Here is an 18,088-nt window from a genome sequence, read left to right on the forward strand (position 1 = left end):
TCATGCATAGATCTCGGGCTCTGAAAAGGGCAGTTTTTCTCCTAACTTTGCCATTCTCCTGCCTTCCTGGCTTATGTCTCAGTCATAGTCCCATTCAACGTCAAGAAGTGGAGAAGGGCTGGGCACGGTGGCTCACGCCTGTCATCCCAGCACTTTGGGAGGACGAGGTGGGTGGATCACCTGAGGTCAGGAGTTCGAGACCAACCTGGCCAACGTGGTGAAACCCCATCTCTGCTAAAAATACAAAAAATTAGCCGGGAGTGATGGCATGCGCCTGTAAGCCCAGCTACTTGGGAGGCTGAGGCAGGAGAATCGCTTGAACCCAGGAGGCAGAGGTTGTGGTGAACGGAGACCACACCATTGCACTCCAGCCTGGGTAACAGAGCAAGACTTGGTCTCAAAAAAAAAAAGAAGTGGAGAAGGGGTCTCTGTGGAAACCATGGCCGGTAGCAGCCTCTGTGCCTGTCTTCTGGGCTCAAGAGTCGTCCTATAAACCTCAGCTCGGTGTGGGCAGGTGAGAAAAAACAATGCTAAAAACATTCTCCGACTGTTTCCAAGAAAAGGAAACATCCTTAACCACAAAAGAGTTGACACTTGTTTTCCCAGCTGCAACTTTTACTAACTGAAATATCTTATCTCTTTAGACAATGAAAACAAGAAACCCACTGCAATCCCCAAGAAACCCAGTGCTGGTGAGAAGAGCTTCTTCCTAGTATGCAAAGAAAAAGATCAAATCATTTTCTCAGACAGCAGGACGGGACTTAGGCAACTAGAAAGAAGAGAGAAGTGATTGGAGTGCTCCAGCTGGAGTCTGGTTAATAGTTAATACTGGAATTGTGTTGTGATGTTACATTTCATGTAGTGATTCCAGTAAGAGAATGGTTGCTGATGTGAAATGTTTCGGGGCCATTTGGACAACATCTCTGTGTGCTTTTATTCTAAGGGTCTGACTTACTCTGTCTTTAGATTTTCTTCCCTTTTTTTTTTTTTTTTTTGAGATGGCGTCTCATTCTTGTCTCCCAGGCTGGAGTGCAGTGGTGTGATCTTGGCTCACTGCAACCTCCGCCTCCCGGGTTCGGTGATTCTCCTGCCTCAGATGCCTCAGTAGCTGGGACTGCAGGCACCAGCCACCACACCTGGTTAATTGTTGTATTTTTAGTCGAGACGAGGTTTCACTATGTCGGCCAGGCTGGTCTTGAGCTCCTGACTTCAGGCAATCTGCCTCCCAAAGTGCTGGGATTACAGCCGTGAGCCACCATGCACGGCCTGTGTCTTTAGATTTCAACTTCCTGGGAGAGAGAGCATTTGGTGCTGAGATCTCCCCCATGATGACCAACAAGTGAACTCATCTCTCAACCTGTGGGCACACACCTCATTTGTTCTCAGTGCTGTTCTTTCTTTTTTTTCTTTTTTTTTTTTGGAGATGGAGTCTCGCTCTGTCGCCCAGGCTGGAGTGCAGTGGCGCAATCTCGGCTCACTGCAAGCTCCGCCTCCTGGGTTCACACCATTCTTCTGCCTCAGCCTCCCGAGTAGCTGGGACTGCAGGCACCCGCCACCACGCCCAGCTAATTTTTTTGTATTGTTAGTAGAGACGGGGTTTCACCATGTTAGCCAGGATGGTCTCGATCTCCTGACCTCGTGATCCACCCGCCTTGGCCTCCCAAAGTGCTGGGATTACAGGCATGAGCCACCACACCCGGCCCTCAATGCTGTTCTTTCAAACAAAAGTCAGAAACGAGGTCCACGTGATGGAATTCCCCAAGGGGCAACCCCACTGGCGGATAAACAGAGTAAAAATGATGCCGAAACTTATGGCATCGGTGTCTTACAGCTAAGACACTGTCTTGTCTTAGCACTTCTGAGTTTTCTAATATAAAACATTAATAGCTCCACTTCATTACTGGGCTTCCTGTCTAGAGTGTCAGCTCATGAGCAAAGGGACCCTGTGTCCCCAGATCCTTGAACTAAGCAATCATGCAGATAGCACCAGTGAGTAGGTGTTGAGCGTCTGAATTCATACTGTCATAGTCTCCTTGAGGAAGGGACTGGAAATTCCCATACGTCACTCAGGATGGCTCAGTACATGCTGTTGGGTGGATGCCAGCAACCATTCCTCCATCTTAGTTGGGTTTTCAAAATCATTCTTCATACTAGAAGACAAGATCTGAGGCCATGGTGAACTGTCACATCAGTTGCAGAGCACATATGGGTTGCTAGAGCCACGTTTTAGACACCCTCTAGCCTAAATCTGATCACAGTCATCTGTCCCCTTCTCTTAGGGTCTACCTTTCCAAAGTTGTTAGGGACCTGGGAGGAGAGGACAATGGGATGAGGAGTCAACAGGAGAAAATCATGTGCAGGCAGAATTGGAATTTCAACTTGGTCCAGGCAACACAATTCATTTATAAATTACTTTATTTCTCTCTCTGTCTCCCCACTGCCTCTCCTCTGAGAGCTTCTCTCCTAGCTTTTTCTCTGTCTCTGTCTCTCTGTTTTTTACTCTGTTTATCTGAGAGAATAGTGATGTAAAAATGGTCAGGAATTCACTTTTTCTAATGAGATCCTGGTCAAGCTGATATTCAGAAAAGTATTTAGGAATGTGGGGCCGTGGTGTGTTTTTGATCTGTTCACAAGGTCATTCCTTCCTCGTTTCTCTCTGGAATTTGGTATTAACTGCTCTTTCCCCTCTTTTAGGGGATGACTTTGACTTAGGAGATGCTGTTGTTGATGGAGAAAATGGTGAGTATTATCCTTTAATCTCTTCTGCTGCTGATCTGCTTATTATCACCCAATTATGATCATTTCAGAGAGAATTCTCCCATTTAAATTATAAAGGGAACCAGTTTTCACAGTGGAAACCTAGGGAACAGGTGTGTCGGTTTGTTCTTGCTGTTGTCGTTGGGTTTTTCTTTACAACCACTACGTGTGCTTTTATTTTAAAACTCTTACAGTCTTTGGAAGGACATGAGACAAATGTGCCTACCCTGGCCAGGGCTGGCTTCACCAGCATGTGACGTGTGCGGTGGCACAGGACCCCATGGCATGTTGGTTTTGCATGGGAACCATACTGGTTTACTGCTCTGTTGCCGCCATCTTGGAATACTTAAGAAAATTTGAAAAATGGGTCCCACCTTTTTATTTTGGCCCTAGAAATTCTGTAGCTGGTGTGGACACCCGCTTTAATTTTTATTAAACATAGTTGACATTAAGAACTGTGGCTGAAAGTTGATGGGAGGAAACTGGCAGGAGACTGTGTGTGTACAGGTATCCCCACCAGGACAAAGGCCAAGGTCCAATTTCTGTTCAGGGAACCATCTGTGTGTAAACTGATGTTTCATTTTCTTTACTGCAAGGCACTTAAAATTGCAACTCTCATCTTTCACAAACAGATGACCCACGACCACCGAACCCACCCAAACCGATGCCAAATCCAAACCCCAACCACCCTAGTTCCTCCGGTAAGAGTCTCTGACCCTGTGGGATGTCTTCATGTTGTTCAGAATTCAGCGATATTTATGTCAGCTGAGAGGAGGTGATTTCAGATGAGCGTGTGCTTACTGTTGACTGCCTGTGCAGTGTAATGCCCATGTTCATGTAGTGGAAAATGTACATTTCAAAAATATATATTTAGCTTGGATTTTATTTTTAGTTTGCTTTTTTTTTTTTTTTTTTTTTTTTTTGAGACAGAGTCTTGTTCTGTCACCCAGGCTGGAGTGCAGTGGTGCCATCTTGGCTCACTGCAACCTCCACCTACTGGGTTCAAGTGATTCTCCTGCATCAACCTCCTGAGTAGCTGGAATTACAGGCACACACTGCCATGCCTGGCTAATTTTTGTATTTTTAGTAGAGACAGGGTTTTGCCATGTTGGCCAGGCTGGTCTCGAACTCCTGACCTCAAGTGATCCACCCACCTTGGCCTCCCAAAAGTGCTGGGATGACAGGTGTGAGCCACTGTGCCTGGACTAGTTTGCTACTTTTATTTCCAAGTTCTATCTTATGGAAGTTCTAAAAAATTGCATACAAGAATTTAAACGTAGACTTGATAAAGAGAAAAGTATTGGCATACGCATTCCTTGTGGAGAAGCTAGTGTGTTTTAAATCTTTCTGCCCTTAAATATTTAAGTCAGTTTTTCTGACATATCACAGCATTTTCAGCGTAATTCGAATAGCACCAGTTTTTTTTTTTTTAGCTGAATGGTTGTCGAAAGTTTATATGTTTAGGTTTTTTTGTTTACATATTTAATTTTTAACACAGAAGAATATTAATGATGTCCATATCTTGTTGACATTTTGATGGCTATTTGTGCTAGTATTTTATATATCTTTTTTTTTTTTCTTTTTTGAGACAGGGTCTCACTCTGTTGTCCAGGCTAGAGTACAGTGGTGTGATCATATTAAATATAAGAGCATACCACAGCCTCCAACTCCTGGGCTAGAGAGATCCCCCTGCCTCAGCCTTTCAAGTAGCTGGGGCTACAGGCACACAGTGTCGTGACCAGTTAGTTTTTTCATTTTTTGTAGAGATGGGGTCTCAGTATGTTGCCCAGGCTGGTCTGAAACTCCTGGCCTCAAGCAGTCCTCTTGCCTCAGCATCCCAAATCTCTGAGATGACAGGCACGAGTCACCTCACCCAGCCTATATATTAATCTAAATGAAATAAATTTTAAATAAAGTTCCAAGTCTTTTGTTTGTACTGCATTGTAACATTACTTTTTGCTTACTGATAGTCCATGAATATTTTTTCATGTCGTGTAATCATTTCTATCATATGAGTTTTACTGATAATCATGTACTATTACATACTACATATATAATTATATACTTCCTTTAACTAATCCCTAATTCTGAAAATGTTATGTTTCTTCTGGCATTTTAGAATTATGAATTAACAAAGCAAATCTGAGTCAACTCCATGCACTATTTTTATTCCTTTGAAGACATTTCTAGCATTCAAATAGTTTAGATCAACGTATATGAGTACTTTCATAGCTTTTGACCTGGTTGTTAATTTGCTGCAGAATTTTACCAATTTATTTTGATGCCAGGGGTGTGTGCAAATGTCCCTGTCTTCACACCATCTCCAATATTAGTTATCACCTAGGAAACCTTTGCAAATAGTGTGAAATTTTCTATCAACTTTCTCCTGCTTTCATGACTTTACTTTTAAAATAAAAAAAAAAAACAAAAACCTGCATCAATTGGCCGTGGATACTTCTTATTTTGTGTATTGTATGCTTTGCCTTTTATTCTTATATTCTGATATGACATTATTGATTTATAAGCCTCCTTCATTTATTTACAGACATAAATATTGCCAGCATGCAATATTATGCTCACGTTTTTCCACTTTATTTATGGTTTTTTGTTTTGTTGTGTTTTGAGACTGAGTTTAGCTCTTCTTGCCCAGGCTGGAGTGCAGTGGTGCCATCTTGGCTCACTGCAACCTCCACCTCCAGGGTTCAAGTGATTCTCCTGCCTCAGCCTCCCGAGTAGCTGGGATTACATGTGCCTGTCACCACACCCGGCTAATTTTTATATTCTTAGTGGAGATGGGGTTTCACCATGTTGATGAACAGGCCGGTTTTCATGAGTTTTTCCTTTATTCTAAGACATGAAGACCCTTGGAGGAGTTCCAGGTTGACAGGTGATGCTGTATTTTCTTTCCTAGGTAGCTTTTCAGATGCTGACCTTGCGGATGGCATTTCAGGTGGAGAAGGTACAGTTATCTTGTTTTCTGTCTCTTTTCTCTCTCCATCCCATGATGCCCACCTGCTCTGTAGCATCACTACAGGGTCTAAACTGTCAGCTCTCTGTGAACTCACAGTGAAATGTTCAGCCATCTCTGTGGGAACTCTGCCTGTTTGCTGAGGCTTCAAGGATGTGGGAAGTAAAGGCTGCCCCGTAGAGGTTCGGTCCTCGGAGAAGAGTTCAGGGCCCGGGCAGCTGCCCCACTTTTCTGAGGGACAGGGCCTGATGAATGGGCCCTTGTCACCACCTCCTCACCCATCCATTCACCTGTGTGTTCTTGCAAATAACTAGTGTTGTTTCAGCTTCGTTTTATTAGGCTGTTTTCTGTAATTTAAGGAATGTGAATATTAAAGCCCTGAGAATAGTGATAATGCCTGGGAGTATGGGTTCTCAGAGTACCCCTAGAGTGTAACAGGCAGCACCCCAGCTCTGTAGCTGTGTAACATGCACCCTTAGAGTGTAATAGGCAGGACCCCAGCTCTGTAGCTGGGTAACGTGTACCCCCGTAGAGTGTAAGAAGCCGGACCCCAGCCTCTTCACGGTCCTGGCTGTGAATTTTTCCTTGACCCCAAATCTTCCCATTGCAGACGTTGTTTTTGTCTTGCAGGAAAAGGAGGCAGTGATGGTGGAGGCAGCCACAGGAAAGAAGGGGAAGAGGGTAGGTGCACCTGGCTTCTGTCTTCTTGTTTCTCCCCCACGTGGTGTTGAGAAGGGGAAGCAGAATGTCTGAGAGCTGGCGGACTGCACTGGCATTGGCCTCCTAAAGCTACTGGCAGGAGGCACGGGTGTTCTGTGCCAAGTGCTCCCAAGTGATGTAGCTGCAGAGGTGCCCCCAGCAAACCAGCCCTGCTCCAGGTGCCCACGTGACGCGGATTTTATGTTTGGTCACCTGCCCACGATGCCCTGGCTGGCGACCTGACCCCTACATCACGCTTCGCCTTGTCCTTGTGTTTACAAAAGCTCCTACACTCACCCTAACGATCAGAGGCTTGTGACGCAGTATCCTCGGTTGCGCTTGGCCCTGGAGAACGTCAGTAACCAGGTGGGAGGTGGGAATGTGGGTCGCTTCCACCCTGGCTGTAACAGGCATTGTGTTCTCCATGGAAGTGCCGGTGATGTATCTCCTGTCTCCTTTTTCATAACCTTTTCCCTTAGATGGGACAAGAAAATAATGACAGACAGAATTCCTTTTAAAACTGTAAAGAAAACAAAATGAGGTAAGAAAGAGAAAGAAGTAGGGAGGAAGAGAAAAGGGAAGGAGGGAAGGAAAGAAGGAAGGAGGGAGGGAAGAAGGGAAGGAAGGAAGGGAGGGAAGAAGGGAAGGAAGGAAGGGAGGGAAGAAGGGAAGGAAGGAAGGGAAGGAAGGAAGGGAGGGAAGGAGGGAGGGAAGAAAGGAAGAGAGAGGGAGGGAAAAGAGGGAGAGAAGGAAGGAAAAGAAGGAGGGAGGGAGGGAAAAAAGGAAGGGAGGAGGAAGGGAGGAAAGAAGGACAAGAAAGACGGAGGGAGGGAAAAGAAGGAAGGGAGGAGGGAGGAAAGGAAGGGAAGGAAGGAAGGAAGGGAGTGAAGGGAAAGAGGGAGGGAGGGAAGGAAGGAAGGCAGAAGGAAGGAAGGAAGGGGAAGGGAGGAAAGGAAGGGGAAGGGAGGGAAGGAAGGAAAGGAGAAAGGGAAACAGAAGAAAAGGAGGAAAGGAAGGAAAGAGGGAAGGAGAGAGGAGAGACAGGAGAGAGGGAGGGGCGAGGACAATAGCTTCGTATTTTAGTGTCTCTCAATTCTCAGGGACTTTGCTTCTAGCAAAATGCCTGGTTTTAAGCAACTTCTTTGGCAGAAGAGATACTAATTTGGCCAAAGATTTTAACACCCGTTTGCCATTTTAATCACTGATAAAATGTGAATTCTTAAAATATGCAACGAATGTTTGTGGAAAAAGAAAAGTGGGTAGTCTACCCTTGTTTTAGGTATTTATTATTTTTATGGGTACAGTTCTTGAATTCTAGGCTTTCTTTGAAGAGGTAGTAATCTGTAGCCCTCACCTAGGACTACAAGGTCATTTTTTAAAAAATAGCTAAGAAAACACATGTCTGGCATGTTTATCTCAGGCCATCGTTCTTGGCCTTCTAGAGAGTTAATGTCTACTATGTCACTTCATCAGGGAGGGGTAGTTAAGCTTGAAAAATCTTTCTATGACATGACTGTGTCCTGCACGTATTAAAAACTGGCCGAGTGAACACACCACCCATAGGCCATGTTTGGAGCCAGCGTTTTTGCTGAAAGTCAGACGATTCTCCTTCCCCGTCGTGGAGGGCGGAGAAGATTCTATCTGGAGAAGGGTCCTCTGAAGCTCACATCTGGCATTTGGAATGAATAATCTCTTCAATGGCCAGGCGCGCTGGCTCATGCCTGTCATCCCAGAACTTTGGGAGGCTGAGGCGGGAGGATTGCTTGAGGCCAAGAGTTCGAAACCACCCTGGCCAACATGGTGAAACCCCTTTTCTACAAAAAACACAAAAATTAGGCCAGGTGTGGTGGCTCACACCTGTAATCCTAGCACTTCGGGAGGCCAAGGTGGGTGGATCACTTGAGGTCAGGAGTTCGAGACCAGCCTGGCCAAGATGGTGAAACCCCATCTCTACAAAAAATACAAAAATTAGCTGGGCATGTGGCATGCCCCTGTAGTCCTAGCTACTCGGGAGGCACAAGAATTGCTTGAACCCGGGAAGCAGAGGCTGCAGTGAGCTGAAATCGTGCCACTGCACTCCAGCCTGGGTGACAAAGTAAGACTGCATTTCAAAAAAAAAAAAAAAAACTAGCCAGGGGTGGTGGCACACACCTGTAATCCCAGCTACTTGGGAGGCTGAGGCAGGAGAATAGCTTGAACCCGGGACACAGAGGTTGCAGTGAGCTGAGATCGCACCACTGCACTCCAGCCTGGGCAACAGAGCAAGACTCTGTCTCCCCGCCAAAAAAAAAAAGAATTATTGCTGGAATAACATAAAAAAAAAAAAAAAAAGGCTGAGTGTGGTGGCTCATGAGTGTAATCCCAGCATTTTGGGAGGCCTAGGCAGCAGGCAGGTTGCTTTAGGCTGGGAGCTTGAGATCAGACTGGGCAACATAGCAAGACCCCAATTCTATAAAACCACAGTAATTAACCAGGCATGGTGGTGCACACCTGTAGTCCCAGCTACTCAGAAGGCTGAAGTGGGAGGATCTCATGAGCCCAGGAATTCGAGATTGCAGTGAGCTGTGATTACATCATTGCACTCCAGCCTGTTTGACAGAGCAAGAACCCATCTCAAAATAATACACAATAATAATAATTAATTAAATAGAGATAGATTTAAAATGTTTGCATTGAAACCCAAAGCTATCTTCAAGGGGTGAAAAAGGAGCATTCTAACGATACAAAACGCATTGGCAAATGCCCCAAGCATTGCAGGTCTTTGCTTCTTTATCTTCTGCCCCTGCCTGGGCTCCTTCCTCCAGGTTTGATGTCCAGCTCTCTCTTTCTTTTTTGTTTTGTTTTGTTTTGAGATGGTGAATTGCTCTGTCGCCCAGGCTGGAATGCAGCGGCACAATCTCGGCTCACTGCAACCTCTGCCTCCCTGGTTCAGGCGATTCTCTGGACTCAGCCTCCTGAGTAGCTGGGATTAAAGGCACCCACCCTTACTCCCGGCTAATTTTTGTATTTTTCGTAGAGACGGGTTTTACCATGTTGACCAGGCTGGTCTCAAACTCCTGACCTCAGGCGATCCACCTGCCTCGGCCTCCCAAAGTGCTGGGATTACAGGCATGAGCCACCACGCCCAGCCCCAGCTCTCTTTCCATCTGTCTTTGTCTTTTTTTGTCTCTGCCTGGGTTCTGCTGAGCTTCTGCCCGTACCTCGCTGGCCTCTCTTCATGTCTCTTTTCTCCTGCTCCACTCCCTCCATGGTCCGACCAGGTCTGCCCAGCACGTGCGACGGAAGATTGTGCCTTGCTTTGCCTTCCTGTGTATCATTCTCGGCATGCTTCCTTTGCAAATCGGTCGGCTCAGGTGTCTGAGATGTTCTGAGGATCTTGGTGCTCTCAGACTGACTGTCTCTGCCAGCCACTGCCCCCTGGCATCTTCTCTGCACCGTGCGTGTCTCAATCACGATGCTGTGTGCTTCCTCCTGCAGCCGACGCCCCAGGCGTGATCCCCGGGATTGTGGGGGCTGTCGTGGTCGCCGTGGCTGGAGCCATCTCTAGCTTCATTGCTTACCAGAAAAAGAAGCTATGCTTCAAAGAAAATGGTAAGTCTCGCTCCGCCGGCGCCTCTCCTTCATGCCTTGCTGATTGGAAAACTGTGCTTTCTTTAAAAGGCAGAAACCAAACTCGGGCTGGCACGAAACAGGTGCACGATGGCTGATGGTTCGTGAAACTGCTAAAACTCTGGAATCGAACCTTCTGGCTTTGATTTCAGGGCTGTTCTGCCTTGTGTTTTGTTGTGTGAAAGTTTACAAGTTCCCCACTGCTGCGGTGCTTGGGTTGTTTACGTCTACCAAGTGGGAAATGGTTGGTACATATGCCGCGGAATTGTTGCTGGGGTTAGAGACAGTCCTGCAGGAAAGCCGCTACAAGTTACCCTGCAGAGAGCAAAGGTGGAAGACACTTAGCTCTGATCATTCCTGCCCTGTTATTTACAACCGATGTCATCATCAGGAGGAGAGCCGTGACCAGGGGGCCGCCACGGTCCTTTCTCCACCCAGGAGAGTTAAGTTAAAAGCCGGCACAAGGCCGGACATGGTGGCTCACACCTGTCATCCCAGCACTTTGGGAGGCCGAGACGGGCGGATCACAAGGTCAGGAGGAGATCGAGACCATCCTGGGTAACATGGTGAAACCCCGTCTCTACTAAAAATACAAAAAATTAGCCGGGCGTGGTGGCGGGCGTCTGTAGTCCCAGCTACTCGGAAGGCTGAGGCAGGAGAATGGTGTGAACCTGGGAGGCAGAGCTTGCAGTGAGCTGAGATCATGTGACTGCACTCCAGCCTGGGCGACAGAGTGAGACTCCGTCACAAAAAACAAAACAAAACAAAAACCAGCACAGCGGATTCCCTTTCTGTTAGTACCGAAAACCCACAGGCACCCAGGACCTGGGAAGTTTCTTGCATCGGGACTGAAATGTACAGGGGAATTAGGAGGAGGACGTAGTCACCATTGCAATCCTCCTAGGTCAGCCGGCAGGCTCTTTGGGACCTTGTATTCAAAAGTCCCTAAATCATTTAGGATCCGCCGTGAAGCTGGGAAGTAAGCCCTGCTATTTGGAACACAGCTAACGTGCATGCATCACTGGGCACTTACATTTAGCTCTTGCCTTCCCTCTTGCATGACCAAGCATTGTGGTTTGCAGGAATCCCATGGACCGGGAACAGCTACTCTTATTTTTTATTTCTTGAGACAGAGTTTCGCTCTGTTGCCCAGGCTGGAGTGCAGTGGCGCAATCTCAGCTCACTGCAGTCTCCACCCCACAGGTTCAAGTGATTCTCCTGCCTCAGCCTCCTGAGTAGCTGGGATGATAGGCACCGGCCACCACGCCCGTCTAATTTCTGTATTTTTAGCAGAGATGGGGTCTCACCATGTTGGCCAGGCTGGTCTCCAACTCCTCACCTCAAGTGATCCACCCGCCTCGGCCTCCCAAAGTCTTGGGATTACAGGCGTGAGGCACCACACCCGGCCAACAGCTACTGTTTTATGGAGGAGCCCCTGGGGTCCCTCACGCCTCTGGGTGTCTGAACTTCTCACCCTACTTAGATCTTAAGTCCTTATTCATTCTTGGTCACTGATGTCATTCACCCAAAGCACTGCCTCCTGAAGATTTTAGAGGGATTCCTAGAACATTTGAATAGATGCTGGTGTGGACAAAGTTAGACTGTAGGGGTGGAGTTTCCCCGTAATCTCCCATCATTCCAGCATTTGACATCCACAAACATTATTTAGAGCGTGAAATGGAGAGTCCTAAACAGCTTTCGGATCTCAAGACTTTAAATGAGCTGCTCGTGTTTATTTCCCCGTTCTTGCTGTGGGGTTTTGGGCAGTGCGTGGAAGACAATTGCCTCCTACCTGGTGGGCAGACTAGTGGGAAATGGTGTTTGGTTGTTTCTTTTTTTTTTTTTTTTTGAGATGGAGTCTCACTCTGTCACCGAGGCTGGAATGCAATGGCTCCATCTTGGCTCACTGCAACCTCCACCTCCCAGGTTCTCCTGCCTCAGCCTCCCGAGTAGCTGGGATTACAGATGTGCACCATCACGCACAGCTAATTTTTGTTTTTTTAGTAGAGATGGAGTTTCGTCATGTTGGTCAGGCTGGTCTCGAACTCCTGACCTTGGATGATCCGCCCGCCTTGACCTCCCAAAGTGTTGGGATTGCAGGCGTGAGCCACCGTGCCCAGCTGGTGTTTGGTTGATTGAATGGCAGTTTTGAGCGGGACCCAAATGGACAGATGACCACATTCAAGGAGATGCCTATAAGAGACGTACGATTAGAATCACGTTGGAAAAAAGCAAACAGCAAAACATTCTTCTCCCCTCTTGCTTCTTCTAGAAGTAGCGGAGGGGTTAAAACAGTAGGGACTCAATGGAAGGGAATTTTTGTTTGCTTTTCAATGACATTTCTTTTTCTTTTCTGAAACTGTTCAACTCACAGCATAATATTCAAGTTTGCCAGGACAGGATGCGTAATATTCTAGATGTTGTATTTCAAACTCTCTGGCTTTTTTTTTTTTTTTTTTTTTTTGAGACGGAGTCTCGCTCTATCACCCAGAATGGAGTGCAGTGGTGCAATCTTGGCTCACTGCAACCTCCGCCTTGCGGGTTCAAGCAATTCTCCTGCCTCAGCCTCCGAAGTAACTGGAATTACAGGTGTGCATCACCACACCCGGCTAATTTTTGTATTTTTAGTAGAGATGGGGGTTCACCGTGTTGGACACACTGGTCTCCAACTCGTGACCTCAGGTGGTTCCCCCCCCATCTTGGCCTCCCAAAGTGTTGGGATTATAGGCGTGAGTCAAAGCACCCAGCCTCTTTTTTAGAATCCCAGACAATTGTTGAACACTTTTGCATTAAACTACAAAGTCTCTGATTGATGATTCTCTGAAAATCTTTAGGTCAACCCAAATTGGATTCATGAGTTGCAAAGGATGTTTATTACCTTGTGCGTGCAGACATAGGAACTTTTGGGATCTTGTAAGCCTATTTCATATTCACATCCTGTATTAGTCCGTTTTCACACTGCTATGAAGAACTGCCTAAGACTGGATAATTCATGAAGGAAAGAGGATTAATTGATTCACAGTTCAGCATGGCTGGGGAGGCCTCAGGAAACTTACAATCATGGCAGGAGGGGACGCAAGGCACCATCCCATTATCACGAGAACAGCATGGGGGAACCTTCGCTATGGTTCAGTGACCCCCACCTGGTCTCTCCCTGGACACATGGGGATTATGGGAATTACAATTCAAGATGAGATTTGGGTGGGGACACAGAGGCTCACCATATCACATCTGAAGACACACAAACTTGGGAAAGCACCCAGGAGGCTTAATAGACTTGATTTTGTCAAAAATTTGGAAATAGAATTGGGAAAAGGAAAAACAACTTTTCCTCTACCTTATCCGCCCCGCCACCCCTGGGTCTTGGTCTTGGGTGGAAGCATTGTCTTTTTTATTGCAGGAGGTGGGGCAGGCATGAACAATGAAAGCTCTCACTGGGTAGAAACAATTTTCCTAGATTCTTCAAGAACAAAAGCAAATATGTCCTGGCGAGGTGGCCGACACCTGTAATCCCGGTGCTTTGGGAGTCCAAGGAAAGAGGATTGCTTGAGCCCAGGAGTTCAAGATCAGCCTGGGCAACATAGTGAAACCTCATCTCTACAAAAAATGTAAAAAATTAGCTGGGCGTGCTTGCGCCTGCCTGTGGTCCCAACTACTCTGGAGGCTGAGGTGTGAGGATTGCTTGAGCCCAGGAATTGGAGGCTGCAGTAAGCCATGATTGCACCACTGCACTCCAGCCTGGATGACAGACAGAGACCCTGTCTCTAGATATAAAAATAAAAATACCTTTTTTTTTTTTTTTTGAGACAGAGTCTCACTCTGTCACCCAGGCTGGAGTGCAATGGCGTGATCTCGGCTCACTGCAGCCTCTGCCTCCCGGGTTCAAGCGACTCTCCTGCCTCAGCCTCCCGAGCAGCTGGGACTACAGGCGCGTGCCACCACGTCCAGCTAATTTTTCATATTTTTAGTAGAGACGGAGTTTTGCCGTGTTAGCCAGGATGGTCTTGATCTCCTGACCTCGTGATCCACCTGCCTTGGCCTCCCAAAGTGCTAGAATTACAAGCATGAGCCACCGTGCCCGGCCCCCAAAATAATTTTTTTAAAAAAAGCATCCTTTCTGAAGAATTGGCTCAGGGGAGTCCAAGATTCACTTTATACTAATGAGATGCTAGGCTAATTTTCTTCTAATATTTTCTATAAGTCTCTTATTCTGATGCCAAATTAACAGAAGGTCCAACTTTCAATTCCTGGTTTGCTTTCTAGTTATCCGGGGATTGATTTTCTTGGCCTTTTGTAAATGCACAAAGCAAAGGGCCAAAAAGAAAATAAAGCATAACAAAGAGAAGCAAGAGATGGTGAAACCCCGTCTCTACTAAAAATACAAGAATTAGCTGTGCGTGATGGTGGGCACCTGTAATATCCCAGCTACTTGGGAGGCTGAGGCAGGGAATTGCTTGAACCCGGGAGGCAGAGGTTGCAGTGAGCCAAGATTGTGCCACCGCACTCCAGCCTGGACAACAGAGTGAGACTCTGTCTCAAAAAAAAAAAAAAAAAAGAGAAAGAAAACAAAAACAAGGCACTCTTCTATAAATACCAAGACCCTACCTCAAAAGAGGACCTTTCCAACTGCATCCACTCACAGCTTGGTTTTTATACGTGAATTATAAAATGAGTTTAATATTTATCTCAGTGACATGGTTTTGTTAGTAGACATGGAATTGCGATGTTGGATCAAGTTATCCGGAAGACGAAAGATGTCAGAGCCCTCAGCCTCTGGGGCAGGATTTTGCTTTATGGGTTCGATTTCCGCGATGGTGATTTTGAGATCTGGCAACCCCATAGGTTCATGGGGAGCTTGGAGATTTCATAAGAAGGATGTGAGTATAGCATGCCCTGGTCCTTCAAGAAACCATGGGCCAGGCGCGGTGGCTTACGCCTGTAATCCCAGCACTTTGGGAGGCCAAGGCGGGTGGATCACCTGAGGTCAGGAGTTTGAGACCAGCCTGGCCAACATGGTGAAACCCTGGCTCTACTAAAAATACAAAAATTAGCCAGGCATGGTGGTGCACACATGTAATTCCAGGTACTCGGGAGGCTGAGGCAGGAGAATCGCTTGAACCCAGGAGGCAGAGTTGCAGTGAGCCGAGATCGAGCCACTGCACTCCAGCCTGGGGACAAGAGCGAGACTTTGTCTCAAAAAAGAAAAGAAAAGAAAAACCATGCCCAGTTTTGGGGATACTGTTATTCTACCAGACAGGCTCATTTTCCGGGACTGTGTCATTGCATTGAAATCTGTGGTGTTTGTTAAATGTATATTAAAATGAGTCCCAGGCGAGTGAGTAGATATAGGTGAGTCTTCGGCATCTTTCCAACAAGGAGATGCCTTTATCAAATCTTGTGACTTGATATGGATTGACTGAGAAGCTTTGCAGTGTTATATTTGGGGGTTCACGGATTAGAAACTCCTTGTGGAATCAGATGGCTCTGTCTGTTATAGGTTGGTGCAAAAGTAACTGCGGTTTATGCCATTAAAAGTAATAGCAACATAGCAAGACCTCGTGTCTACAAAAAACGTAAAAAAAAAAAAAAAAAATTAGCTGAGTGTGGTGGCTCCCAGCTAATTTTTTACCTTTTTTTGTAGAGACAGAGTCTTGCTGTGTTGCCATTACTTTTAATGGCAAAAACCACAATTACTTTTGCACCAGCCTCCCTTCCTCCCTTCCTACAGATTTGAGTTGGTGGTGCTTGGGCTTCTCCTGGTTTTTGTCCATGTGATACGAAGGGGCCTGTTTAAGCCGCTTCTCTCATGCACTCGGGGTCTGTGACTTCGCATCTGGGTGTGTTGGCTTCCCGGAGGACCTGGCTCAGACCACTAACCGCACGGAGCCTGACCACTTCCCACAGAGCCCAGCTTCCGTGGCTGGCAAGGGGTGTTCAGGATGCTGTCCTTTGGCTGTGCTGGCTGGTCCTACTGCTCTGTTTACCAGGGTCCTGGGCTCACAGTGGGTTTCTTGAGGCTTTGGCAAGATGGGCAATTGGCTCTCCCTGTCTCCTTCTTTCTGTTTCTTCTTCTCTGCCTTTCTTCCTTCCCTCCTCCTTTCTTTCCCCCTCCCTCCTTCTTTTCTCTCTTCCTTCCCTGCTTTTCTCTTTCTTCCTTTGCCCTCAGTTCTTCCTCTCTCTTTTCATTCTTTCTTGAACTCTCCCTCTTTGTTCCTGCCTCCCTCCCTTCTTCTTTTCCTCCTTTTCCTTTTTCTCTCTTCCTTTTCTCTATCTCTTCCTTTCTTCCTTTTCTTTTCTTCTTATGTACCTTTCTTTTTTCTCTCTTCTTTCCTTCCTTCCTTTCTTTCCATCCCTCCCTCCTTCTTTCCTTTTTCCTGCCTCCATCCCTTCCTCCTTTCCTTCCTTCCTTTCTTTTTTTCTCTCTATTCTTCTCTCTTCATCCATCTCTCCTTTTCTTACCTGCCTCTTTTCTTCCTTCCTTGTTTCTTCTCTCCCTCCTTCCCTTCTTTCCTTCCTTCCTTCCCTTCCTCCCTCCCTCCCTCATTTCCTTCCTCCCTGCTTCACTTCTTCCGCCCTCCCTTCCTCCATACCTCCCTGCTTCCTTTTTTCCAACCTCCTTCCCTCCTCGTTCCTTCCCTCTCTTTCTGCCTTCCTCCCTTCCTCCCTCCCTTTCTCCCATCCCTTCTTCCTTCTTCCCTCCTGCTCTCCCTGTTCCCTGCCTCCCTCCCTGCCTTCCTCTGTCTCTCCCTTCCTCCACTCCTTAATTTTGGTTTCCACTTCCCACTCTCACACTTTGAGCCTCTATCCCATTACTTCCTTGCTCAGAGCAGCTCTTTCTAACACCTCCCTGCTTCTGGGAGCCCCAGCGCACAGCAAAAGCAGACCTAGCACCAGTTTACTTTTTTTATTATTATTTTTTATCTTTTTCAACCTTCCATTTCAGATGGCTGAAGACCTGGGGGTGAGCAGAGAACCCAGCGCAGGCCTGCGGAGCGTCCTGACCGTAATCGTTTTATCTGCTAAGACATAGCCTTAAAGCAAACCCTTCCATCTGCCGCTCCCCTCGCCCTGCTGGCAAATTCCCACCACGATGGGATTCTCAATCACATGGCGGATTCTCTGCCTTCAGTTCCATATGCTTTTGCCTTTCTTGATGCACAGAAGCTCATTATAGCAAATCATGTTTCTGCATAAGAGCTTCAGAAAATGAAGAGAAATGCAGACATTTTCTTTTAAACATGAATCTAACAGAAACAGGGCAGTGACTTCCATGTTTTCATGAGTTTTGTCCCTAAGTCCATCCCTGCCAAGGGAACAAACTGGGGCCCAGGGTGGCCACCCTCTTCCCTGCAGTGTCCTAGGTTAAGCTCACTCACGTCCTAAGGATTTGACCTTCCAGGTCATGCATGGATTTTTAAATCTTCAACGTTTTCGGCCCTTGACTTGCATTTCTCACTGCACTTCCTATGAAGCGGTTCTTAACTCTTTCTGTGATCAGTGTTCCAAACAGGTGCACACCTTGGTTCCTAGAAAAACAAAATTCATACGTTGAGGAATCACCTAAACATCTCCTGATCTTCACACTGTAAGGCGTGTTGGGAATTGGTGGGTGGTCAGGTCCCTATTCACACATTTGAGCACGGAGCCTCTGCGGCCGTCTTCCTTGGATTCTCTCATATCCCTGAAAAACACAAATTGTACCTGGATTTTCCTTCTGTTTCCAAAGTCCACCAACTTGTTCTTCAATGTAATTGATTTTAACTTGTTTTCTTTCTTTTACTTTTCTTATTTTTTTCTTTCTTTTCATTTTTTTCTTATTTCTTTTCCTTCTATTTATTTTACTTTTCTTATTTGTTATATGTTATTTCTTTTTCTTTTCTTACTTTTCTTCTTTTTTCATTTTTCTTTTTTTTTCTTTTTTGAATTGGAGTCTCACTCTGTTGCCCAGGCTGGAGTGCAGTGGTGCAATCTTGGCTCACTGCAGCCTCCACCTCCTGGGTTCAAGCGATTCTCCTGCCTCAGCCTCCCGAGTAGCTGGGACTACAGGCACACACC

At 46.5% G+C, this 18,088-nt stretch overlaps 1 protein-coding gene across 4 annotated transcripts in view; it reads left to right on the forward strand.

Moving 5' to 3' along the window:
* The window catches only part of LOC100615666 (CD99 molecule (Xg blood group)), a 51,960-nt gene that overhangs the window by 27,008 nt on the left and 6,864 nt on the right, over window positions 1–18,088 (forward strand). For 2 of the 4 annotated variants that reach the window (XR_010154846.1, XR_008542094.2), the window contains exons 3-9: window positions 645–692; window positions 2,695–2,739; window positions 3,390–3,458; window positions 5,669–5,716; window positions 6,356–6,406; window positions 9,902–10,015; window positions 16,977–17,618. Coding sequence is in view for 2 of the 4 variants with exons in the window: in XM_003317334.6 (XP_003317382.1) it covers window positions 645–692; window positions 2,695–2,739; window positions 3,390–3,458; window positions 5,669–5,716; window positions 6,356–6,406; window positions 9,902–10,015 (375 nt within the window). In the remaining 2 variants the exon portion in view is untranslated. The remainder of the gene's footprint in view (window positions 1–644; window positions 693–2,694; window positions 2,740–3,389; window positions 3,459–5,668; window positions 5,717–6,355; window positions 6,407–9,901; window positions 10,016–16,976; window positions 17,619–18,088) is intronic. The other 2 variants (XM_003317334.6, XM_016943457.4) reach the window with 1 other exon arrangement.

Source organism: Pan troglodytes, chromosome X (genome assembly GCF_028858775.2).
Source record: "Pan troglodytes isolate AG18354 chromosome X, NHGRI_mPanTro3-v2.0_pri, whole genome shotgun sequence".
Taxonomy (NCBI): domain Eukaryota; kingdom Metazoa; phylum Chordata; class Mammalia; order Primates; family Hominidae; genus Pan; species Pan troglodytes.